Genomic DNA, 25,745 nt, shown 5'->3' with positions numbered 1-25,745 from the left:
TGTCTGGAGTTTGTATGTTTTCCCCGTGCCTGCATGTTTTTTTTCCGGGCACTCCGGTTTCCTTCGACATCCCAAAAACATGCACCATTAATTGGACACTCTAAATTGCCCTGAGGTTTGCCTGTGAGTGCGGCTATTTGTCTCAATGTACCCTGCAATTGGCTGACAACCAGTTCAGGCTGGAACCCGCCTCCTGCCCGTTGACAGCTGGGATAGGCTCCAGCACTCCCCACGAACCTTGTGAGGATAACCGGCAAAGAAGATGGATGGATGGATAACTTATTGTCCACTATAATTTGAGAGTTCTTTACAGAAATTTGTTTTTCTGGATTTTTTTTCTCATTTTGTCTCTCATCGGTGAGGTGTATATATATGCTATTGGCAAGGATGTGAAATTAAAGGCCCCTCTCGTCTTTTTAAGTGGGAGACTACTTTTGTGTACCAGTAGATTTATTAACAAGATTTGCGTTTGACGCACAACTGTGGATCTGCGATGTGAACTAGGCATCCCTGAAACACTGCTTGTTTGTGTAACATCATGGGAACAACTCACCACTTTCATTTGTTCAATCAAATCTACAGTACTGTTCAAAATAATAGGAGTCCAATGTGACTAACCAGATTGATCCATGCTTTCAGTATACAGTGCTACCTCTATTTATGAAATGAATGCATTCCGGAAGTCGTTCTGTAAGGGTTTTTTTTTCGTTTGTTTCTGTTTTAATTTTATGTGTACAGTGAAGAAAATAGGTATTTGAACACCCTGCGATATTGCAAGTTCTCCCACTTAGAAAACATAGAGGGGTCTGAAATTTTCATCGTAGGTGCATGTCCACTGTGAGAGAGAGATAATCTAAAAGGAGAAATCCAGAAATCACAATGTATAATATTTTTTAACGATTTATTTGTGATACAGCTGCAAATACGTATTTGAACACCTGACTATCAGCTAGAATTCTGACGCTCAATGACCTGTTAGTCCGCCTTTAAAAGTCCACTTCCACTCCATGTATTATCCTGAATCAGATTCACCGGTGTGAGGTCGTTAGGTGCATAAAGACCCCTGTCCACCCCATACAATCAGTAAGACTCAAACTTGTAACATGGACAAGACCAAAGAGCTGTCCAAAGACACCAGAGACAAAATTGTACAATTCCACATGGCTGGAAAGGGGCACGGAGAAATTGCCAAGCAGCTTGGTGAAAAAAGGTCCACTTTTGGAGCAATCATTAGAAAATGGAAGAAGCTAAACATGACGGTCAATCTCAATCGGGGTGGAGCCCCATGCAAGATATCACCTCGTGGGGTCTCAATGATCCTTAGAAAGGTGAGGAATCAGCCCAGGACTACACGACAGGACTTGGTCATGCATCAAAAAAAAAAAAAAAAAATATATATATATATATATATATATATATATATATAAAATCTCTCTTCTGATGAGACCAAGATAAAACTCCATCCATCTTCTACCGCTTCTCAGGGGAAGTATCTTGTGGAGGGATACCTTGACTTCCCTTTCCCCAGCCACTTCTTCCAGCTCTTCCGGGGGGATCCCGAGGCGTTCCCAAACTAGCCGAGAAACGTCGTCCCTCCAGCGTGTCCTGGGTCGTCCCCAGGACCAAGATGGAACTTTCTGGGCTTAATTCTAAGTAGCGAGTGTAGAGAAAATCAGGTACAGCTCATGACCTGTCCAATACTGTCCCAATAGTGAAGCATGGTGGTGGAAGCATCATGCTGTGGGCCTGTTTTGCACTGCAGGCATAGGATGACTGGTTGTAATTGAAGGAAAAAGGAATATGGCCAAGTAGAGCGATATCATTTGATGAAAACCTTCTCCAGAGTGCTCAGAACCTCAGACTGGGACGGAGTTTGCTATTCCAACAAGAGAATGACCCAAAACACACAGCTAAAATAATGGAGTGCTTCAGAAAAACTCTGTAACTGTTCTTGAATGACCAAGACAGAGCCTTAATTGAGCATTTCTGGACAGACCTGAAAAGGTCTGCCCACAAACATTCATCATCCAACCTAACGGAACTGGAGAGGATCTGTAAGGAGGACTGCCAGAGATCACAAAATCCAGGTGTGAAAAACCTGTTACATCATTCAAAAACTCATCGACTCATAGCTTTAACTCAAAATGGTGCTTCTAATAAATATTGAGGAAATGCTCTGAATATTTTTGAGTGTGTGATATTTAAGTTTTTTTTTTTAATAAATCTGCAAAAAATGCCATCAGTTCTTTTTTTCCTTTCAATTTTGGGTGCTGTGTTTTTTTTTTTTTTTTTGAGGGGAAAAAATTTACTTGAACGATTTTCGCAAACAGTTATTCTATAACAAAGTGAAAAATTTAAGAGCGTCTGAATACTTGGCATACCCACTGTATATAGTGTATATAAATGTCTGGTTTTAGCTGTATATGTATGAACTCTGTGTGTCTGGTTTCTTCCCTGCAGTTGTTGCTGGTTTCCAGCCCCAAGCTCAAATCTTGCCTTTACCATTGGAGCATGAAGACTCACAGCCCAGTACAAGTTTTGGACAGTCAGGCCAGTCCTTCTATAACAGCAGGGCCATACCACGGGGCAGCGCAAGGAACACCAGAGGTGCCATGAACGGCTATCGAGGCTCTTCTAATGGATTTAGAGGTACGCAGCTGTAATGAGAACCTTATCATTGGGAACCAATATTTACCACATGGGACAACTTAACCCATTCATGGGCAGGGTGGCAATTTTTTCGTCTTAATATAAAAGTCTCCTAACAGGCCACAATCAAGGAAATAACAGTTCTTATTTGTTTAATGCATTAAAAAAAGGGCAAAAACAGATGTACCCTCTCGCGGGCAGCGTCCCAAAACTGAGATGGGTATGTGAAGTTCTGTGAAGTGGTACATATAGAGATAGGTTTATTAATTAATTCTTATTCTAGAATGACACTTTCGCATTAATAATAGTGATGGATTAGAATTTTGAAGACAAACTTGGTTGCATACTAACCTTTCTCCATTTCTTTTGGAAAACACTCCATGTGCACTTGAGGCAGCCATGTTGGGTCAGGAAGGAAAGGGAAATACTCCGTGCTAACTTTGATCGATGAAGTTATCCTCTCCTGATACCAAATTTTGGCTTCAGATTAAAACACTTAAATATTTTGATATAAAGAAGGATATAATACGTGAAAATCATGATGTCCCAAAAATGGAACGCTGCCCACGAATGGGGTGTGTGAGACAGGCATCCCGCTGCAAATCAGTAAGTGATTGATAGCAGTAGTCTGAAAAATCTTGTCTCCGGGACTGGCAGTCATTGTACCAAGATTTGAAGAGAGGCGGAGTTTGGTTTTTACTTAGGTGTGTGGCGCTGGTTCTGAGGATGGATTAGTGCTTGGGGTTGGGCTCCTCTGTCACAAATCTAGATTAGGCAACAGTGGTGACTGGAAGAGTGTCTGAACAAACAGACCTAAATGACTAGATACATTTAAAGGTCTACTGAATCAGGATCAGAATCCGCTTTAATAAGGAATTTTTCGAATTTTTCTCCAGCAGTCGGTGCTGCCCTGGTATAACATTCAGAACAGAACAAAGAAGAAGGAACAACATAGCACCAAGAACAAAGAACAAGAGAGATTTCTGTTTATTGGAACTATTCCTTATTTACATATATATATATATATATATATATATATATATTTATTGGTACAACCTGCTTGGACCCGCTTCTTCACTTCCTTACCACACTCACCATTGCTCTGGATTGTTGACCCTAAATATTTGAAGTCCTCCACCCTCGCTATCTCTTCTCCCTGTAGCCTCACTCTTCTCCCTCCACCTTTCTCATTCACGCACATATATTCTGTTTTACTTCAGCTAATCTTCATTCCTCTCCTTTCCAGTGCATGTCTCCATCTTTCTAATTGTCCCTCTGTATGCTCCCTGCTTTCACTGCATATCACAATATCATCAGCAAGCATCATAGCCCAAGTCTCCTTCTCCCCTTTCCTACCAGAAGACACACCAAGTACTCTCCTGCCTGTCTCTCTGATTACCTTGGCTGTCGTAGTCGTCTTCCGGGAGTTTCTGCTGTCCATCGAGAGCCTGTCTCACCTCTTTCCAAAAGGCTGCAGAACATTATTCCTTTCTCAGCTTCAACCATATGGTTCTCTGCTCGATCTTTCTCCCTACCCACCACCAGAGTCATCCTACACACCACCATCCTATGCTGTCGAGCTACACTCTCCCCTACCACTACTTTACAGTCAGTAATCTCCTTCAGATTACATTATCTGCACAAAATATCCACCTGCGTGCGTCTACCTCCGCTCTTGTAGGTCACTATATGTTCATCCCTCATCTGGAAATAAGTGTTCACTACAGCCATCTCCATCCTTTTTGCAAAGTTCACCACCATCTGTCCCTCAAAGTTCCTTTCGTGGATGCCGTACTTACCCATCACTTCTTCATCGCCCCTGTTTCCTTTACCAATATGTCCATTACAATCTGCACCAATCACAGCACTATCGCTGTCGGCGATGCTCAGAACTACTTCATCTAGTTCCTTCCAGAATTTCTCTTTCAACTCTAATAAATCACATCCTACCTGTGGGGCATAGCCGCTAAGCACATTATACATAACACCCTCAATTTCAGATTTTACTGTCATCACTTGATCTGATACTCTTTTCACCTCCAAGACATTCTTAGCCAGCTCTTACTTTAAAATAACCCCTACTCCTTTTCTGTTCCTGTCTACTCCGTGGTTGAATAATTTAAACCCTGCTCCTAAACTTCTAGCCTTACTACCTTTCCACTTGCTCTCTTGGATGCACAGTATATCAACCTTTTTCCTAATCATTATGCCAAACAACTCCTGAGCTTTTCCTGTCATAGTCCCAACATTCAAAGTCCCTACACTCACTTGTAGGCTCTGTGCATTCCTCTCTTCTGACGATGGATCCGGTTTCCTCCTCTTCTTTGTCTTTGACTCACAGTAGCTGAATTTCCACCGACGCCCTGCAGGTTAGCAGTGCCGGGGGCGGGCATTAACCCGGGCCACGGCCGATCCGGTATGGGGTTCTTTAGATGAACGCTCATATTTGTTTGGCACAGTTTTTACGCCGGATGCCATTCCTGACGCAACCCTCTGCATTTATCCGCTCTTGGGACCGGGCATATATGTTTATATATATATATATATATAGACACACACACATATAAATTAATACTGATTGGACCACTAGGATGTGAGTGAGTGTCCTAACATGGCACAAGACAGAAAAATAGTAGGTTTGCTGATCAAGAATTTTAATGACTTAATTGCCAGAGGGGAAAAAGTTGTTCAAATGCCTGCTACTTCTGACTTTCATTGATCTGTAGTGCTTTCCCAACAGAAGGAGCTGGAAGAGCTGGTGGCCAGGATGTGGAGGCTCAAAGAATCCTACCTGCTGTGGACCTAGTTCGCATTGCGTGCAAGTCCTCGATAGTTGGTAGCGTGGTGCCGACAATTCAGCGGTTTTGTTTATCCGTAGCAGTCTGATTTTGTCCTTTTTTGTGGGGGGCCCAAACCAGATTGAGATGGAGATACACAGTACTGATTGGATGACCGCTCTGTAGAACTGTCTCAGCATCTCTTGTGACAGGCCGTGCTTCCTCAGAAGCCGCAAGAAGTACATCCTTTGCTGGGCTTTTTTGAGGATGGACTTGATGTTTGCCCCCCGTTTCAGGTCCTCTGAGACTGTAATTCCCAAGAACTTGAAGGTCTCGACGGTTGACACAACAGTTGAACAGCGTCAGGGACAGCTGTGATGAAGGATGTCTCCTGAAGTCCACAATCATCTCCACAGTCTTTAGAGTGTTCAACGCTAGGTTGAGTTGACAACACTAAAGCTCCAGTCTCGCCACTTTCTTTCATCTGCGAACTTCAGGAGTTTGACAATCTGATGCCATGAGGTGCAGTCGTTTGTGTAGAGTGAGACGAGCAGAGGGGGAGGACACAACGATGGGGTGCCTCGGTGCTGGTAGTGCGCATGGATGAGGTGGTGACCCCCAGCCTCACTTGCTGTGTCCTGCCTGTCAGGAAGTTGTAGATCCACTGGGAGATGGCAGGTGAGACGCCAAGCTAGAGAAGTTTGGAGGAAAGGAGTTCAAGGATGATGGTCTTGAATACAGAGCTGAAGTCCACGAACAGGATCCTAGCATAGGTACCCTTCTTGTCAAGATGTTCAAGGATGAAGTGCAGACCCATGATGATGGCATCATCCGCAGACCTGTTAGCTCGATAGGCAAACTGCAGTGGGTCCAGTTGGGGACCCCTGACGCTCTTGAGGTGGTCCAGCACAAGGCATTCAAAGGACTTCATGACCACAGATGTCAAGGCAACAGGCCTGTAGTCATTAAGATGTAGAATGCTGCTTTTTTTGTGGGCCGGTATAATGGTGGCGCGTTTGAAGCAGGGTGGTACTTCACACAGTTCTAGAGACCTGTTGAAGATTTTTGCATAGACAGGAGCAAGTTTGTCTGCGCTGACTTTGAGGCAGGATGTGGACACAACGTCTGTGCCCAGTGCTTTGTTGATCTTTGTTGTTTGAAGATCTGTCTAACGTCCCCTTCATGGATGCTAAACGATGGAATGGAAGGTAGTATGGCTTGTGGTGCAGCTTGGTGGGTGTGTAGTGTGGAAGTGTCTATTTCGAATCTGCAGTAAAAGCTATTTAGGTCGTTGGCTAGCCCGCTCTCGTTTTCTTGAGGGGTGAATGTCGCTTGTAGTTAGTAAGTGATTGTAGACTGTGCCAAACTGATTTGGAGTCATTAGCGCCGAGATGTTTTGCCAGTTTAACTACATAGTTTCTCTTTGCAATGTCAATTTCTTGAGTCAGCTGATTTCTAGTGCACTTGTAGAGGTCCCTGTCCCCACTGCGATATGCATTCTCCTTAGCGTGGCAGAGTTGCTCAAGTCTGGCTGAAAACCACAGCTTGTTATTGAACGTGTGAACGGAAAGTAAGTACGAGATTGTGATTTACTTTGACTTGATCTAAGTTCTAAAGTTAGACTAGTCTGTCCAGATATACCAATGCGAACGGTCATTTTTTCCCCGTGGTACCGCGTTACCTTGAAGTTGAAAACCTTTCCTCTCTACATGCTTTAGGATGATAAAGATCTACTGCTAGCTTTCATCAATGGATTGACAATAAATACCGCCGTAAATTATGCTACATTATAACAATACACATCACGATTGCCGACAGGAACGTTTGTTACACTGTATCGCTAGTTTGTTGCCACAAATGCGATTATGTTGAACTAAACTTTCAGCATTTTCAAAACATTGCGCTTATAGATCGTTCGTGTTTATTCCTTGACAGGCCAGTTCATTTAACTTTTCCTCAGATTAAATTTGTCAGATCAAGAATTTTTATTGATTAAAAAATTTAAATACCGTTTTATATCATGTTCTACTAATATCAGTTGAAATTGGAAATTAACATTTCTGAGTTTTACATTTTTGGTTTCTATCTTAGTTATGTACTCATTTTATTTTTAATTTACTGTTATGTTATAGTAATCCAGTAAGTTATTTTAAGGTTTTGAGATTCCATCCTTAATCGCACCCGCAACTTTATCAGCATGCATGACAGGTGGACCACACCCGTAACTTTTTATCTGTGAGCATGACTAGCCATACTCGTACATTTTTCAAATGTGACTGTCTGCTAATATAAACACTTGACCCCCCTTTTGCAAAAAACACCACTTCGTGGTTCTTCTCCAACACAAATACCTCGAAGATTTTCATAGCGGGAGATGCAAAAATCCATATACGACAACATCATGACGTGTGGGGAAAACATTAAGGCTGCCTTTTTTTTTTTTTTAAATTAAAAACCTACTAAAAATCATGCTTTACGTATCAGTAAACCTTTAATTATGTTGCAAAATTGATCGACAAGGTGGTGGCATTGGTGTACATGGACCCAGAGAAAAACGAGTACGTCATCACAGCATGTCACTAAACAGCCTATTCATGAGATGAGGTCCGCGGCTTTCTCCGTGCAGCAACTTTTTTTTGGTCCTGTGACGGAACGCGTGTGGGAGTATAAAATCGGCTTAACTCATGTATGTGATTCTATTGTGTATACCCTAGTTATACTCTTGTAATATAACTAATATGTAATGTAAGACTTCTGTAAGGCACTCAATCAGTCCCACCACACTTCAGTTGTATAGCCAGGTTGACAAACATCCTGTCCTTCCCTAACAAGGTGTAGTGCTACAGTCTGTTTCCTCGTTGTAGACATGTAATTTACAATTTACTGTTTACAATTAGCACTTTGTCTGTCCCTCCCTCCCTCAGAAATTTAGACTGATCAACTCTGATTCTCAAAAAAATCTCAAATACTGTACTAAGAAACCAAAAGAAGCGTAAAAACTCCATTGTGACAGTAAAACTGTTCCAGCATTAAGGCATTCAGATTCTCCATTCTACTTGATCTAACAGCCAAACGGCACACACACAAAAAGCCTCAAGTACAGTCCAAATTTATTTATTTATTTTTTTTTTTTCCATTAGGGGGATATGAAGGTTATCGCCCTCCCTTTTCTAACCCTCCCAGCAGTGGTTATGGTCAAAGCCAATTCAGCACAGGGGCCCGGGACTACTCAAGTAACACCTACCAGAGGGTAAGATTATCTCATCATTTTGAAATGAAAATGTTTAACAACAGTTCTGACTGTGAGAGAAAACACATGACCTTTAACACTGTACATGCAAGGAAGGGGATCCATATTTCTGATGTTGATCCTATCTTTGTTGCAGGAGGGATACCAACAAGGTTACAAACGGGGAGCTGGCCAAGGACCTCGAGGATTGTCTCGCGGTAATGCTCAGCCAATGCGATCCTAGTAACCATTTAGGAGTTTTGAATGTGTTCACCCAAAATCACTTTTATAATGTTTCATTTCTCAACAATCTTATTTTAATTCCCTGCCGGTTTATCTGATTGAGCCTGATTCTGTCTGCCTATTTCCGCTAAATGTTTTAATCCAAAATGCTGATTTGTAATTGTCAGCAAGTCTGTGATATTAAACAAATAGGTATTCCTGTAAACTTGAAAGGTTTCATTAATTTATTTTTTGTTCAAAATGCAAAAAATACCTTGCCACTGTCAAAATGATTCCCTGAATATTTGTCTTTGGCATGTGCTGGTTTGTCACTTTTTCTCATTTTGTATCCATGACAATTTATTTTTTAACCTACCACCATCACCTCTTTATATGCCGACGTGATCATTCAAGACTGTTTGAATAAATAAAGCTGTGTTCTATTACGAGGGAGGCCCCTGCCAGTGACTGGTAAAACTCAATCCGCAAAGTTTCCGTTGGAGCAAGTGTAATCAAAATTTTGAACTGAGGCATACAATTGCAACATACACTGACAATTTAATCCAGCAGCAAGCAATAATACCACTTGTATGTATTGTGCAAACTATTATGCAGTATTTTCACAGAGAAAACCTCATGGCAGAAATATTTTGTGGGGCCTAAAACCTAAGTTTTGCAAACTCAATGAAAGAACAAAGAAACCACGACACTGCAAGGCATGACAACTGACATCACATCTGACTTGAGATTTGTGCAAATTATCAAATTCTTCATCTCCATCATACCACATGGACGGGAGCTGAATGCAACTTCAGCCATTCAATCAAAACCTTAAACCAGCAAATAAAACCCCGTTGAAACAAAAGTCTCTTTCAGGGGTGATCTGCATTGCTAAAAGACCCTAACTTTAAAGACTTTTTGCCCTTATTAAAATTCAGTCATCCAAAAGATTTTAATTCAAAGACAAATGCTATTTTGCAGATGAATACAAAGTTTTAGCAATAATTAAGTTAAAACTTAGCAAATAAAACCATTGATTACTGGGGAGGGAGCGTAATTAAAATGTAAACAAACTGACAAATGTTCCATAATTTAGTGAAACCACTAACTTGAATGGCTCTTATGCCAAAAGAGAGTCCTGTGTGCCCTAGTGAAAGAAAACAAATTCTAATCACTTTTTTTCCCCCAGTTGTGGCAGATCAGTGATTTATTTCAACACAGAATCATTGGTTTGATTTGCTTAACAAATAGCTGAAGGGTGCAGGTAAAGGAAGCCAGTAATAGGTCATCCTTGCTATTAAGTGTAGCGATTCTGTAGAGGTAAACTAATGGCAAAAGACTCTCTAATGGCAGATTCTCATTCAAAATACACATTTCACTCAAAGTCAACACAAGAGGTGAGGGTTCCTAACTGGGACTCTGGTGTTCCACAGATTTAAAGTGACTGTCCACAGGCCTTGAAATGAGATGTAGCATTAGTCCTGAAATGTCTCTGTCCTGCCATTATGTTGACAAAATGCTCCTAAAAATCTGTAATGTAATTCAGAATTTGGGCACCAAAAACTGGTATTGTTCATCTTGTGTACTTCTCCATCCTGAGTGTGTTCCAAAGCACCAGTCAAGTCATCATGGTGGAATAGGCCAAGACACGCTTAGATTAGACAAGGTTGCAAATGTCCAATTGTTGAAGGCTCTCTATGGCACGGTGTTCTTAATTTGTGAGATTTCTTGGTCGCCTGGAGGGAGATCCTGGTGAGTCTGGTGGGCCGCTTGCTGACTCTGGTCCTGAGATGCATCCTGATGAGCTTGAGCTGGAGGTTGATGCTCTTGGCCGAGGGCCTCCTGCTGCTGCTGATCGTTGAGTGCGTCGTTCTCCGGAATGGCGTTTCCTTCAATTGCAATGAGGATGCGTAATCATTGTCACACATGAGCCTATAAATTAAAAGCAAAAATAAAGAAAAGCCTACCTTGGACCTCATTAGGGGGTTCTAGTTTTTCGGCTCTGAGTCGTTCCATGTGATCGACTGCCTGAAAAAGAACAATTACAATGCACGTGTAGGACATCTGGCAAATAATTTCCAATGTGCACTTCAACCTAACAAAGGAGATTTTGAAAAAAAAAAAAGTAAATATGGTGAACAGAAACCTGAAATAAAAGCAGCATAAATGTATTTTTTTTTAATTGCACACTTTAAATGATCTAATACCAATATATAAAATACAGTCCCACAAGAACGTAGTTTCACTTCTACACGTTTTCCACATTTTGCTATTGGACTTATTTATTGCAGTGGTAATGGATAGGCTGACAGATGAGGTTAGACTGGAATCCCCTTGGACCATGATGTTCGCAGATATTGTGATATGCTGTGAAAGCAGGGAGCATGCAGAGGAACAATTAGAAAGATGGAGACATGCACTGGAAAGGAATGAAGATTAGCTGAAGTAAAACAGAATACTTGTGCATGAATGTGAGGGACGGAGGAGGAAGAGTGAAGCTCCAGGGAGAAGAGATAGCGAGGGTGAACAACTTCAAATACGTGGGGTCAACAATCCAAAGCAATTGTGAGTGTGGTAAGGAAGTGAAGAAACGGGTCCAAGCGGGATTGAACAGTTGGCGGAAGATGTCTGGTGTGTTATGTGACAGAAGAGTCTCTGCTAGGATGAAGGGCAAAGTTTATAAATCAGTGGTGAGCCCGGCCATGATGTACATATTAGAGACGGTGGCACTGAAGAAACAGGAAGCAGAACTGGAGGTAGAGAAAATTAAAATGCTGAGGGTCTCACATGGAGTGAACAGGTTGGATAGGATTAGAAATGAGCTCATTAGAGGGACAGCAAAAGTTGGATGTTTTGGAGACAAAATTTGAGAGCAGACTTCGATGGTTTGGACATGTTCAGAGGCGAAAGAGTGAGTACATTGGTGGAAGGGTGCTGAGGATGGAGCTGCCAGGCAAAAGGGTGACAGAAAGACCAAAGAGAAGGATTTTGGATGTGGTGAGGGAAGGCATGAGTGCAGTTGGGGTTAGAGAGGAAGAGGCAGGACATAAACTAAGATGGAAAAAGATGACACGCTGTGGCAACCCCTAACGGGACAAGCCAAAAGAAGAAGAAGAGGCTATTACAGACTTATTCTAAGGTTGCTTTGAGTATTTTAAACAAAACATTATATTATGACAAACTTAAACATTCACACTCTTGGCTATAACACTTAAAGCTCCAGTGCATCTGATTTCCACTGATCATCCTTAAGATACTTCTACAACTTGAATGCAGTCTACCTGTGACCAGTTGATGGAACATCATTTGCAATTGAATACACTTGTCCATATAATGTCTCAAAGTTGGCAGTGCATATCACAGCAGAAACCAAGCAATGACATCTTAGGAACTGTCTGCAGACCTCCAAGATAAGATTGTGTCAAGGCACCAATTTGGAGAACGATACAAACGTTTGAGACCACCAGGACCTCTCCTAGGTCTGACCAAGTTGAGCAACCTGGGAAGAAGGACCTTAGTCGTGAGCGGTGAACAAGAACCCTATGGACACTAAGGCAGAGGAGCTCCAGTGTTTCCTTGCAAGGCTAAGAGAACCATCCAGAAGTTCGAGCATCATACCTTTATGGAACAGTGGCCAGACAGAAATGACACTCCTCACTAGAAGGCACATGACAGCCTGCTTGGACTTTTCCAAAAGGCACCTTACCGATTTTCAGACTTGCAGAAACAAAACTACAACTTTTAGGCTGGAATCGCAAGCGTCATATCTGGGGAAGAAGAGAAACTGCTCATCACATGGCTAACACCATCCCTACTGTGAAACAAGGTGGTAGCAGCATTATGCTGTGACGCTATTTTTCTTCTGCAGGAACAGGATGACTAGTCCACGTAGAGGTTAAGATGACAGCTGCCAAATACTGTATAGCGCTCATGCACCTACATCCTCAAATCGCATCACTAACCGAAGTGTCGGTCAAACAAAGCATTCTTCAATGCTAAATTCGTTGGAGACAGGGCAAAAATATGTCTTATACACAACGCCCAGAGTTTTGTCCGATACGTTAAACATTTAGAAGGTGGTGAAAAATGAGAAACACTTGGCATAGAGGACCCATGTTTAATGCCGAAGTCGATGTTTTCGCCGATAAGAAATTTGACGATTAAGCAGCTTCCGCTTGTCTTGGACAACTGGATCTACACTTATATCTGGTGAGTAAGTCGTCGATATTTACACGAAGAGTTTGAAAGCGTATAAAAGTCTGGACGCATACAAATACTTCATTGTTGGATCTGTTCTCCATCAAGAATAAATCCCACTAAACTTCTCTGTGACAGAAGTTTTTTTTAAATATGCATTGTTCTCAATTGAGTCCAATGCGTATTTAAAAAAAGAAAAAGAAAATAAACCGCTGGGATAGGCTTCAGCCCCCGTACACAGAAGCGGGCTGCGGCCACACGAACTTCAGTAAACCTCTGTGTGACCTATGGTTTATTTTTTTTTTTTTTAAACACGCATTGGACTAATTTGAGAACAATGCATATTGGGGGGGGGGTCTGCCGAAGATTAACTTGCAACATGCTTCGTGTACGTTGTAGATGACTCAGTCTTATTTATTTATTTATTTATTTTTTAAAAAGCATTGTTCTCAAATGAGCCAATTTGGCATCATAAATACTTCTTGGGAATATGAGATTGAGAATAATAATTCCTACCTGAAGTGAAGCGATCGCTACACAGTCGTGTGTATTTGGTTGGCACATTTAACTGCTGAAATCCATCGATCTTTTCTCATCTTTTCAGCTGGTATTCCATAGAATGATCTCTTTGAATATCTGTTTCATTTATTGTAACAACCAACAGCACAACAAGTCTCGGGCAATGTGAATATTCTGCTCTTGTTCAATGTCCCCCACACTGTCGAGCAGCTCTTTTTGACCAGCAATATGGCGCCATGAGAATGGTGACGTCACGTGCACGAGCTTTATACACATTTTTCAACAGAACTTTCTCCAGGGTACTCTGGAACTCAAGACTAAGGCGTTGATTCACCTTCCAATACGACAATGATCCAAAGCACAGAGCAAAAGATAAAGCAGCTTGTTAATATCCAGCCAGAGCCGGACTAGATTCCAATCGAACAGCTGTCCTGTCAGAAGAACGTAAATGACCTTGAGAGGATCTGCAGAGAAAATGGGAGAAATCCCACAAAACAGGTGTGCCAAGCTCCCAGAGACATACCCAAGAAGACACGAGGCTGTGACAAGAATGTGCTCTGCGATTGGCTGGCAACTACTTCAGGGCGTACCCCGCCTGCTGCCCGAAGATAGCGGGGATAAATTCTAGCATAGCCCTGACCCTCGTGAGGATAAGCAGTGCAGAAAATGGATGGATGTTTACATTTTCAATACATTTGCACAATTGTCGGAAAATATGTTCTCTAGATTTTTTTTAATGACCTGAAAAGCTTTGAAATTCATTTAAACCAGAGCCATGTCTTAGGCCTGTCCACATGAACAAAATTTAAATCTTCTAGAAAAGGTCATTACAGTAGTTCAATTCCAAAACTCATTTTACATAGATTAATTTAACATGGGAAATCTTTTCAGAAGACTATTTTTCACAGTTCTACATAAAAAAATATTTGAATATGAAAGAAACTTCTAAACGCAAACTTACTGCTGGTGGCCTCACCTGTTGCAACTCCACTTTCTGTGCATTCAGCTGCTCCTGCTGCCTCTCCAGCTCGTCTCTCTGTTTCTGAAGGTCAGCAGATTTCTGGTGAAGTTCCTGCTCTTGCCGGGCAAGGTGCTCCTCAAACTCCCTCATCTCCTCATCTGTGTAGGCCTGGTTCTGCTCCAACGTCTGATGGAACAACGCATCATTTTACAAGCCTTTCACTTGTTGTAATGTTGAGAATGTGTATTTTGCCTTACCTCCCAACTATCTGGCTCCAAGAATTCTCTTTTATTTGTTGCGGTCATGAACTCATCTAGAGAGACTAGCCTGTCTTTGTTTGAATCCACCTGCAGGTTAAGTTTAGTGTCAATAAAAAAGGGTACATGAAGTTTTACATGTTATTTGAACACATGAGGACCAGCCACATACAACTGCACTTCTATCATAGTGAAAGGTCTAATATTTGGGTTCCTTTATTCAGCTTCACGAAAACAACTAAACAACCAACCTCAAGAACAACATAATCAAAGGAATATATGATAGTATCAATCAAAACTGAGGATGATTATCTTCTTAATGGTGAAATTCAGTGTGTGAGTGTATTGATTGTATTTAAGCACCTGTGAGTTACCTCATTCATGACATGCTCCCTCATGCGCAACCTCTCCTCCTCCATTTCTACCATATCGTCCTCCTCGTTGGTGGGATCGTAGAGCTTTTCCAGCTGAAATATCATACTGGTCAAGGACCATTTCAGCAAAACCGTGTAATAATAAATGAATGACCTCTAACCTCCTTGGTGAAGAGTGACTCCAGTTCCTGCTCATCAAAGAATCCATCTCCGTTGGTGTCTGCAACAGGCAGAGTGTAGTAAAGAAAAGTGCCAAAAGCACATCGGTGTGAGCTGGATTTATGGATGAGACGGTCTCGCAAAGGGGAACCCCCCCCCCACACACACACGCACAAAAAAAAACAACAAAACAATAACTTACCGTGCAAATTGAAAAACGTTTTTGGATCAAAATCCTCCGGGTCTAAGCCATCAGTATCTTCCCACACTTCCTTGAGCTGATTCTGGCTACCCTGCAAAAACAATTCCTCATTTCAACATTTTTAAATTTATGTGGAATTTCTGAAAATGATCTGTTTTTCCAAGCATTTTCACGATGAACCTAAAATGCACTTTAATAACCGTCACAGGTGAACTTAATTCAACTTTCTTTTAAACTTGTGAATGTCCACCTGTTTAAGGTTTCAGCTGTTTTTACAGAACTTGCTATTCTCTAACAAGGAGTTGAATGTGAAAATGCACAACAGATATTTGAACCATGATTTGTAATATACTTTAGCGCTCACCATTATTGGCACCAATTCAGTTTTAGTACGAATAAAAATTAATCAAGAAAAAAACTTTTTTCTGTGGACATGTTTTTGATACAAAAGAGCAATCGATAACATTCGATGGACAGATGAAACAGAGAGGGCTTTCAATAGCAATGCACACAAAAAGTATGTTAACAGATGGCGCAATGACACCTTTAAGGAAAAGAACACATTGTCAAGAGTCAAGCATGGTGAAGGACCCATAAAGCTGTGGGGCTGCCTTGCTATATCTGGTATTACAGGCCATGACTGTTTCAGGGGTGTCAATCTGAAAATCATAAAGAGATTTTAAAGCAAAATCACTTACCCAGCATAAAAACACTTGGTTTCAAGCCCATCGGTAGATAATGGATCCTCCAGCAAGACCAAGACCCAAAGCATGGATCCAATAGGACAGAAATTGTTGAAAAGGGAACAAAAATTGGCTGCTTCATAACGCCCAGCAGTGAGTCCTGATCTCAATCTACTTTAAAATCTTTGGGGAGATCTGAAGTCTACCATTGAAGAAAAGAAGCCTGTAAATGTTCATGAGCTTTCACATGTTTCAAAAGAGTGGAAGAAAATGTAATAAGAATATACCCAATAAAAAAAATGCAAAAACCGAGTGGCTACAGAAAATATTCAGACCCCCTTAAAATTTTCACTCTGTTATATTGTAGCCATTAGCTAAATCATTTAAGTTATTTTTTTCCTTATGAGAGTAGCCAAAATTGACAGAAAAAAAACAAGGTATTGAAACTTTTGTAGATTTATTAAAATAAAAAACGAAATGGCCGAGTAGCCTGATGGAAGCCTCTCCTTAATGCAGGACATGAAAGCCCGCATGGAGTTGCTAAACAAAAAAAAAAAACATCTGAAGAACTCCAAGATTGTGAGAAATAAGATTCTCTGGTCTGATGAGACCAAAATAGAACTTCTTGGCCTTAATTCTAAGCGGCATGTGTGGAGAAAAACAGGATTTGGTCATCACCTGGCCAATACCATCCCAACAGTGAAGCATGGTCGTGGCAGCATCATGCTGTCGGGGTGTTTTTCAGGTGCAGGGACAGGAGGGTCAGTTGCAATCGAAGTAAACATGAAAACAGCCATGTAAAGGGATATCCTATAGGAAAACTCCAGAATTATCCGAACTTCGGACTGGGCCAAAGGTTGACCTTCAAAAAAGACAATGACCCAAAGCACACAGCTAAAATACCGAAGGAGAAAAGAACAAATCTGTTACTGTCCTTGAAGAGCCCAACCAGAGCCGTAACTTAAAAACCTAATTGAGCATCTCTGGAGAGACCTGAAAATGGCTGCCCACCAACATTCACCATCCAACTTGACAGAACTGAAGAGGATCTGCAATGAAGAATCGCAGGTGTTTCCCAAATCCAAGTGTCAAAAACATGTTGCGTCACTTCCAAAAAGACTCAATGCCTGTATTATCTCAAAAGGGTGCTTCTAATAAATACTGAGTTACGGGTTGAATACATTTAGCTGTGTGATATTGTAAGTTTTTCTTTTTTGATAAATCTGCAAAAACGTCATCGGTTCTGTATTTTTCTGTCAATATTGGGTGCTTTTTGTACATCAATGAGGAAAAAAAATGGTTCCCACTTCGACATCATGAGGTCAAGCTGACACCAACAACTGATCAACAGCACCCAGTCATTGCGAAGCTTCAAATGTGAAGCGGCTGCTGAGCTTAGTGTTGTAATGTGTCAGTGGGTTGTGACAGAGATGGAGGTCTATTGTGGCCATTGAAGCTCAGCCCCTACACAGGTATTCACTCAAATTCACCTTAAAAGATATAATGCCGATTAAGTTCATCCTAAAATTAAAACATCCTTTAATGACTATAATTATAGTAATAATAATAATAATAATAATAATTTAGGTAAGTAATCGCACCAGAGGTTGTAACTGTTGTATTACAATCAAACCAAACCTGACAAGTGAGTGTCCGTACAAGCTGAGTCAGACTTACCGGGTGGTTGACTTTGGGGTGGTCAGCGTGTTTTTTCCTCATCTGCTCATAGTGCTGCTCCTCCCGCTTTCGCTCATCTTCATCCAGTGTCTTCAAGTGTTCCCGCCTATCGTGCTCCTTCATCATTTCGTAACGCTTGAATTCCTCGTGTCTCTCTTTGTCGAAGTTCTCCAGATCATTTGTTGCCTTGATACAGGAAAAACATGGTTTGCACTTCAATAAAATGTTTCCTGGTCAAATGAAGACAACAATTTGACTTTGTACACTGACTTAATACATGCATACATACATCTTTCTCAGATTTTAGTTGTCTATAATATTTTGGTTGAACCCGGATAACTTACGGAGACACTAGTACCAGTGCAAAAAAAAAAAAAAAAAAAATGTAAGCGTCATTAGGGCTCCAACTAAAAATTATTTTAATAATTAATTGGTTGATTTTTTTTTGATCAATTGATGAATCTGATGGGGGGGGAGATTAAATTTCCATCTCTTCAATTAAAAACACCCTTATAGCACCTCGTATTCCCAGGCGGTCTCCCATCAAGTACTAACCAGGGCTAAATCGGCTTCGCTTCCAAGATCTGATGAGATCGGGCGTTCTCAGGGTAGCTTGCCTGTAAGCCTCACATATTAAATATAATTACTAATATTTAATATTGAGAGGCTGAAGTTCCAAATATTTGGGCTATTCGAAGTCTCTGTTACAGTTTCTAAACAATTAAATCATTGATCAAAAAGGTTAACAAATTTGATCGATTATTTGTTGATGAATCAATTAATCATTGCAGATTGACTTATGTCCTTTCGTTGAGCTGACTTCTGTCAATGTTGTCGTCTGTTTACAAATATTGAGGTGTACAGATATTCCCTCCAGTTATTTTAATGGTGAGTGGCATTTCACAACTACATTGGGGCATCACCCCCCCCCCACCACCACTATAATAAATACATTGTGCTCTCTTTTTTTCCTCCTGCTAATTCTAAAGGTGTGGTTACAAATCAGACATGAAGCAGTATCTAGGAAATTAAGCAGCGAATGTGCAAACATTTTTGGTGGCCTTTGGATTTACCGATTTGATGAGGCGATCGAGGTCATCCACTTCAAATGTATGCGGGTTCATATGGTTCAAGTATTCAAACTGTTTCAGGAGAGCCTGGTGGTCCACTGCAATATCTATTGAGGTGACACATGTAAACAGTTAGTGTCTTTTACATAAATACTGTATCAGGGATATCCCAATCTAAACATGTGATTCCGTAATTTTCTGCTGACCGAGATCAGGGGGAAAAAAATAAGATTGCAGTATTTAAAATGTCAAAAAACAACAATAAGTTGAACAACCCCAATTACAGGTTAGCTAGAAATAGCATTCAATCACAGGTACGATTTACTTTCATATAACAAATATTTGTACTCAAACTCCAGAGTAACACATACAGACAGGTAACATACTGAGAAATATCCATCCATCCATCCATCCATCCACCCACCCATTATCTACTGCTTTTCCGGGTCAGGTCACGGAGGAAGTAGATTCAGCAGGGATACCCAGACTTCCCTTTCCCCAGCCACTTCTTCCAGCTCTGTGTGTCTCATCTGTTTGTGCTGTGGAGTGATCCCGAGGAGTTTCCAAGCCAGCCGAGAGACATAGTCACTCCAGCGTGTCCTGGGTCGACCTCGGGGTCTCTCTTCGGTGGGGCATGCCCAGAACACCTCACCAGAGAGGCGTTCGGGAGGCATTCGAATCACATGCCCCAGCCACCTCATCTGGCTCCTCTCAATGCGGAGGAGCAGCGGCTCGACACTGCCCCTCTTGGATGACCGAGCTCCTCACCCTATCTCTAAGGGAGAGCCGGGACACCCCGCGGAGAAAACTCATTTCGGCCGCTCGTATCCGGGATCTTGTTCTTTCGGTCACGACCCACAGCTCATGCCCAATGGTGAGAGTAGGAATGTAGATTGACTGGTAAATTGAGAGCTTCGCCTTTCGACTTCGCTCCCTCTTTACCACAACGGACCGTTACAAAGTCCTTCCTGATAAAATGAGTTATATTAAAGGTTTATCACGATGTTCTTTTTTACTGTAAACCATATTGTAGTTCCGTGCATGTATTGCACCACATTACCCCAAAGAGGCCAAAGCACACTCAGCTAGAATTGCAGATTTTCCCACCTGTCTGTCTGAAATGAAATCAGACAGATGTTTTCTTGTTTTTTTCACCGGTTATTTTTATTTGGTAAATCTAGATTATTTTACTTGTGACCAACTTTTTGTTGGTTCTTTTTATCGATTAAAAGTTGATTCACGCACACAAACACAATGGGTACAAAAAATATTATGACTCCCTTAAATTTTTCACTCTGTTAGGTTGCAGTCATTTGCTAAAATCATTTAAGTGCATTTTTTTTCTCATTAATGTATGCACAGCACCCAATTTTGACAGAAAAAAACTGAATTGTTGATAATTTTGCAACTTAAATAAAAAAGAACATTTGAAATATCACACAGCCATAAGTATTCATACCGTTGCTGTGACACATATATTTAACTCGGGTGCTGTCCCTTTCTTCTGATCATCCCTGAGATGGTTCTACAGTTTTCATTTGAGTCCAGCTGCATTTGGTCATACTGGTTGGACTTGATGAGGAAAGCCACATCCCTGTCTATATACAGTAGGTCAATACATAAGTGCAAATGAGAATCATGAGCTCAAAGGAACTGCCTGAAGAGCTCAGAGACAGAACAGGGGTCAGGCACGGATCACCTGTCCACAGGATTCATACTCAGTCTGATCAAAAAAATTTAAGGGCTTTTTAGGGGCATTCTTAGGGGCTGACATGAAAAATTTAGGGCCATCATGGGAAATCAAGAGTAAGGAAAAAAGACTCACCCAATGGTGGCATCAACTGTTCTTGGTTCATCAAATGTTCCACTACCTCAGTACCTGTGACAGTGATCACCTGTCGACCCTTGTGGTAGTTCTCATTGATATGACCATTGTCAACGTCTTCACATAACAGTCTACAGAAAAACAGATTCTAACTACAATTGCAACTATATACACAAATGTCTTCTACTGATGTCTGTCTCAGCACCCCTATGAGTCTAGCTCCTTGAGCCTACCCAGTGCCTCCTCTATTTGTTGCTGAAGAGGTGCCAAAGTGGCTCTCTTGTCCTTTGCTCTGCCTCTGAGTGCATTGGCCTCGGTGATGAACCTCAGATTCCTCTTTTCTTCTGCCTCCTCACACAGCCTGTCAGCCTTCTCAATAGGCGTAGATGTGTCAGTCTCAAATCTGTCTTTTTTGGCTTTGAGGCAGTAGATATGAAAAGTGGGCAGCGAAGCCAAATGTAGCCAGGTACGAAGTCTTCCTTTCCCCACAGTGGTAGTTTTTAGCAATGTCAGTGTCTGGGAACATGACTGCAAACACTTTTGAATTATTTTCACAAGATTTGTAACTGTAATGGCTGCAGATCACTTTTAAAGTCCACGAGTCCGTCTTTGAGTATTGAACTACGTTCATAAAGCCTGACTTCTGGTTGGTTGAAGTCGATGACTGGACAACTGTAGGTGCGCATGCACTGGCAGAACCACTGCCTGAAGTTGATGCTTCACTATCTTGATATTTTAGAAACAGATTCATACCAACGGCAGATGAGAGAGTCTTCGCCAAATCAGCGCGTCTCCTGTTTTTCCGGTGCAACGCCAGCGCTTTGACGCCCATCTTTTCAAGCTGGTAACTCTGGTTGCACAGATGGCAGTAAAACATGTGGCGATCTTTTGGATCTCGAGGAACCCAACTCCCAAACTCCTTACTTTCAACCCAAGCATATTGAAAAATGCACTTCCCCACGATACAAGTTGGATCAATGAAAGAACTACGCTATGTTGTAACGAAGACGAAGTGAAATGCCTACTCACGGAAACAAACAATGGAATATCGACAAGATGGCGACTAGTTGTCAACACGTTGACTTCCGTTGACTCTTTCCGGCTGTTTTGGACGCCAGATGGATCGCTATTTTTTTTTTTTAGGGAGAATTTTGGGAGTAGAGGTCCTCCCTTTGATTTTTTTTTTTTAAATTTAAGGTCCTTTTAGGGGCTTAACCAGTTTTCGCGGATTTTTCAGGACTTTTAGGAGCCCCTAAATGCACTTTCGAAAATTTAGGGTTTTTTAGGGACTTTTAGGGCCGCGTGCGAACCATGTGTCCAGTACAGTCCCAACACTGAAGCATGGTGGTGGAAGCATCATGCTCTGGGGTGTTTTTCAGCTACAGGGAAAGTACGACGACTGGTTGCAATCTAAGGAAAAATGAATGCGGCCAAGTAGAGGGATATCCTAGATGAAAACCTTCTCCACTCAGACTGGGCCAAACGTTTACCTTCCAACAAGGCAGCAATGACCCTACACACACAGACAGCTAAAACAATGAAGGAGAGGCTTAAGAACCACTCTAACTGCTACTAAATGGCCCAATCAGGGCCCTGACTTAAAGTCAATTGAGCATCCCTGGAGAAACCTGAAAATGGCTGTCCACCAACGGTCACCATCCAACCTGAGAAAACTGGACAGGATTTCCCAAGGAACAATGGCAGAGCATCCCCAAATAAAGGTGTGAAAAACATTGCATCATTGCCAAAAAGCCTCATGGCTGTATTAGCTCAAAAGGCTGATTTGACTAGATATTGATCAAATGGTCTGAAAACCTTTGGTTGTGTGACATTTTTTTGTTTGTTCTTTCATACATCTGCAAAAAATTCATCAATTGAGTTTTTATCCCGTGAATGTGAAGTGCTGTGTGTACATTGGGGGTGGGGGTGGGGTGTTAATGAAGGTTTTTTTCCCCACTTACCATTGCCACCTTCAAGGTCATGGCGAGCCTTAATCAGTGTCCTGAGTCGATTTACTTCCTGCCTCTTCAACTCATCCAGTTTGGTTCTGACATTGTGGCTGACAAAGTCCAGTTCTTTGGCAAGTTTGCCTTGCTGTCATGTACATAAAACAAAGTTAAGCATTATTCAACAGAAGTGTTATGCCAAAAAATATTTTTACTTTACCTTGATATCTTCCATGTCTGTATTATGGAGTTTTTCTCTGAAATGTTCATCTTTTTCCAGAAAATCAATTACTTCCCTCAGGTACCGGTCATAGTGGAGGCCGGTGTCCTGAGGCAGAAGAGACAATCAAATGTAAAAAACAAAAAACAAACAAACAATGATGTGTGAGTAAAAGAATAACAACACAATACAGTGGTTAGTATACATCCATCCATCCACTTTCTGAGCCGCTAATCCGCACGAGGGTCAAAGGAGTGCTGGAGTCAATCCCACCTGTCATGGGGCAGAAGGCAAGGTACACCCTGAACTGGTTGCTTGCCAATCGCAGGGCACACAGAGACCGACAACAGTCGCAGTCACAATCACACCTCGGAGGAATTTAGAGTTTCCAATTAATGTTGCATGTTTTTGGGATGTGGGAGGAAACCGGAGTGCCCGGAGAAAACTCACGCGGGCACAGGGACAACAAGCAAACTCTACACACGTTTCTTTCCACATCCCAAAATCATGCAAGATTAATTGGACACTCAAAATTGCCCCCAAGTGTGATTGTGAGTACAGCTGTTTGTCACTATGTGCCCTGCAATTGACCCCTGTGTAGAAATTGCGTCATCCGCGTCGCTGACCAATCAGAGGCCAGATATCTGCATAAACCACGCCCCTTTTTGGCATCCGCCGTTCCCTCAGACAACGTTGCATGGTCCATTATAGCTTTTGTTAGCGTTTTATCACGTATTTGGGTTCTTTAACAATAGATATGGTTAAGAGGTGTAGTCACGAACTTTGTAATAGTGAGGACAGGTATCCTTAAAGGCTAGTTGGTGGAGTTCAATTCGTACCCTTTCCAAAACCGAAGACCCAGTACGAAAAATGTCTTTGATGGATCAAACTTTTTGTAAGACCGCATCATCAACTGAATCCATCTAAAATCAACCGGAACAGAAGACCGAGTATGAAAAATGTCTTTGATGGATAAAACTTTGAGGAAGACCGCATGATCAACTGAATCCATCAACCGGAACAGATATGTTTGCAGGAAGGTATGCCCTATATTTGATTTTCAATACATGTCTCATATAAATTGAATTAGCAGTTCTTCGCTTACATAACATAGCTACGTGTGAATGATTGACACACTTGATCTTTGTTGAGCGATATTTTGCGATGATCTGACTGCACAAACGTGTCTCTGTTCGGCGGCTACCGAGCTAAGCTAAACCGGACTACCGAGTCCTAAAAGCCTTCAACGTGCACCGAGACACCAAGACTGAAGGAAGGATGTTTTAGGACACTATAAAGTAGTGATTGTCGTACTCGGTCGGGATTTACATAGGTTCGGAACTAATTCAAGAATAATTATTGAGTGGAGCGCATGACGTTACGCAAAGAAAATGAGAGAAACAACTCGTAAATCAAGCCTCGCCTTCTTCTTTTCCTTCATACGGCGGTTCACAAACGGCTATACAGATACACATACAGATTCTGCACACAAGTGTTATAGGTAACACGAAAATAGGAAGCTGTCAATGACGAATTCGTCTTTGGGTTATAATATATTATGTGGCTTCTCGGTCTTCCTCTGACTCCGGAAAGATCTCGCGCTAATATCAACGGTTTCTCCGTCGATATGCATGTAAATACCATTGAAATACCCCTCGCTGAAATACTTGAAGCCCTGCTGTCTGCTTTTCAATGATATGTCACTATTCGCTAAGAATGCGAGTGAGAAATCAGCTGGTAAATCGGACAATTTCGCTCTAGTCTTTTCTTCCTGCGCCGCCATTTTTGCTAATTGTTTGTCTGAGGTTAGCACGCGTGGGGTGACGTAACTTCAGGAGGCGTGGTTAAGTGCCCTGTACGGAGGGGTCAATTGGTTGGCAACCACTTCAGGGTGTCCCCCACCTCCTGCTCGTTGACAGCTGGGATAGACTCCAGCACTCCCTGCGACCCACGTGAGGATAAGTGGCAAAGAAAATGGATGGATGGATATTTTTCAAGATTTCTGATTTCACATTCAATAGGTTTAAGAAAAAAAAAAGACAAACTGCATTACATAATAAAGATAACGAACCGGAATGACACAAAGGTAGGTGAATACTTACTGCACTAGCAGGAGCATCTTCAATTCGGACCTCTGGGGTGTTAATTTTGGTCCTGTCCTTGCTGATGGGAACTGCTTCCAAACTGAGCAGCTGGACCAGCACCACAACCCAGCTGATTAGCAGCACACGACTCCACCACATCTTGCCATAAAAGAGACAAGTAAATTGACTTCATCACAACTACAATGAAACCTTGAGGATGTTTTATTCTAAGTCGGCTGCACACAACGATATATTATTATTATGGCTTAATGTTTTGTTTTGTTTTTTAAACTTTGTCAAAGCTTGTTTACCGTTTCGCCAAAGAGGGACCGTTGACGTTAGCTTTGGCGCAGGTGGTACTGACAGATTTAGCCCCCGAGCAATTACAATTATTATTGTACTCTGAGCATGTTGGTGTCTTCAGTAAAGTTCTGGCGTAGCATCAATAAGAAACGCGTGCTAAATGTGTCTATTTTGAATACTTACGTTACTCTGACTGTCAAAAAGAGTTTGCCGAATAAATCTCTCCCGCCACCTCTATCAGTTCTGAAGGGAAATAGCAAGTTAGCAAGTTAGTAAGCCCGTGGGCTGCTTGAGACCGAGCGTTCTTTCTCATTGGTCGCTTTGCACGTCTGTCAAAGCCAACAGCAGGTCGGTTGCAGCGAAGAGTACGTGGCGAGGTGACGAAACTTTT

General features: G+C 41.7%; 2 protein-coding genes across 8 annotated transcripts in view; one reads left to right on the top strand and one right to left on the bottom strand.

The window, feature by feature from the left end:
• LOC133498494 (caprin-1-like) overlaps window positions 1-9,331 on the top strand; it is a 41,180-nt gene extending 31,849 nt beyond the window's left edge. For all 6 annotated transcript variants that reach the window (XM_061815429.1, XM_061815428.1, XM_061815424.1 and 3 more), the window contains 3 exons: window positions 2,461-2,649; window positions 8,567-8,676; window positions 8,813-9,331. In XM_061815429.1, coding sequence (XP_061671413.1) covers window positions 2,461-2,649; window positions 8,567-8,676; window positions 8,813-8,899 — 386 coding nt within the window. In that variant the 3' untranslated portion in view covers window positions 8,900-9,331. The remainder of the gene's footprint in view (window positions 1-2,460; window positions 2,650-8,566; window positions 8,677-8,812) is intronic.
• An 84-nt stretch (window positions 9,332-9,415) lies between these two features.
• On the bottom strand, window positions 9,416-25,690 carry LOC133498495 (nucleobindin-2-like). Of its 2 annotated transcripts, none has more exons than XM_061815430.1 (13): window positions 25,538-25,690; window positions 25,070-25,210; window positions 22,968-23,075; window positions 22,763-22,895; window positions 18,980-19,083; window positions 17,907-18,092; window positions 15,547-15,637; window positions 15,347-15,405; window positions 15,186-15,278; window positions 14,812-14,901; window positions 14,570-14,740; window positions 10,845-10,905; window positions 9,416-10,766 (listed from the first exon to the last, which is right to left on the bottom strand). In XM_061815430.1, the coding sequence occupies exons 2-13, from the start codon at window positions 25,208-25,210 to the stop codon at window positions 10,573-10,575; spliced, it is 1,431 nt and encodes a 476-aa protein (XP_061671414.1). In that variant the 5' UTR covers window positions 25,538-25,690; the 3' UTR covers window positions 9,416-10,572. The 2 variants fall into 2 exon arrangements, with proteins under 2 accessions (XP_061671414.1, XP_061671415.1); XM_061815431.1 differs by lacking the exon at window positions 25,538-25,690 and adding an exon at window positions 25,363-25,531.
• Window positions 25,691-25,745: the final 55 nt, after the last annotated feature.

Source organism: Syngnathoides biaculeatus, chromosome 3 (genome assembly GCF_019802595.1).
Source record: "Syngnathoides biaculeatus isolate LvHL_M chromosome 3, ASM1980259v1, whole genome shotgun sequence".
Lineage (NCBI taxonomy): Eukaryota > Metazoa > Chordata > Actinopteri > Syngnathiformes > Syngnathidae > Syngnathoides > Syngnathoides biaculeatus.
The sequence above is the reverse complement of the archived record's forward strand: the minus strand, read 5'-3'. Positions and strand labels throughout refer to the sequence as shown.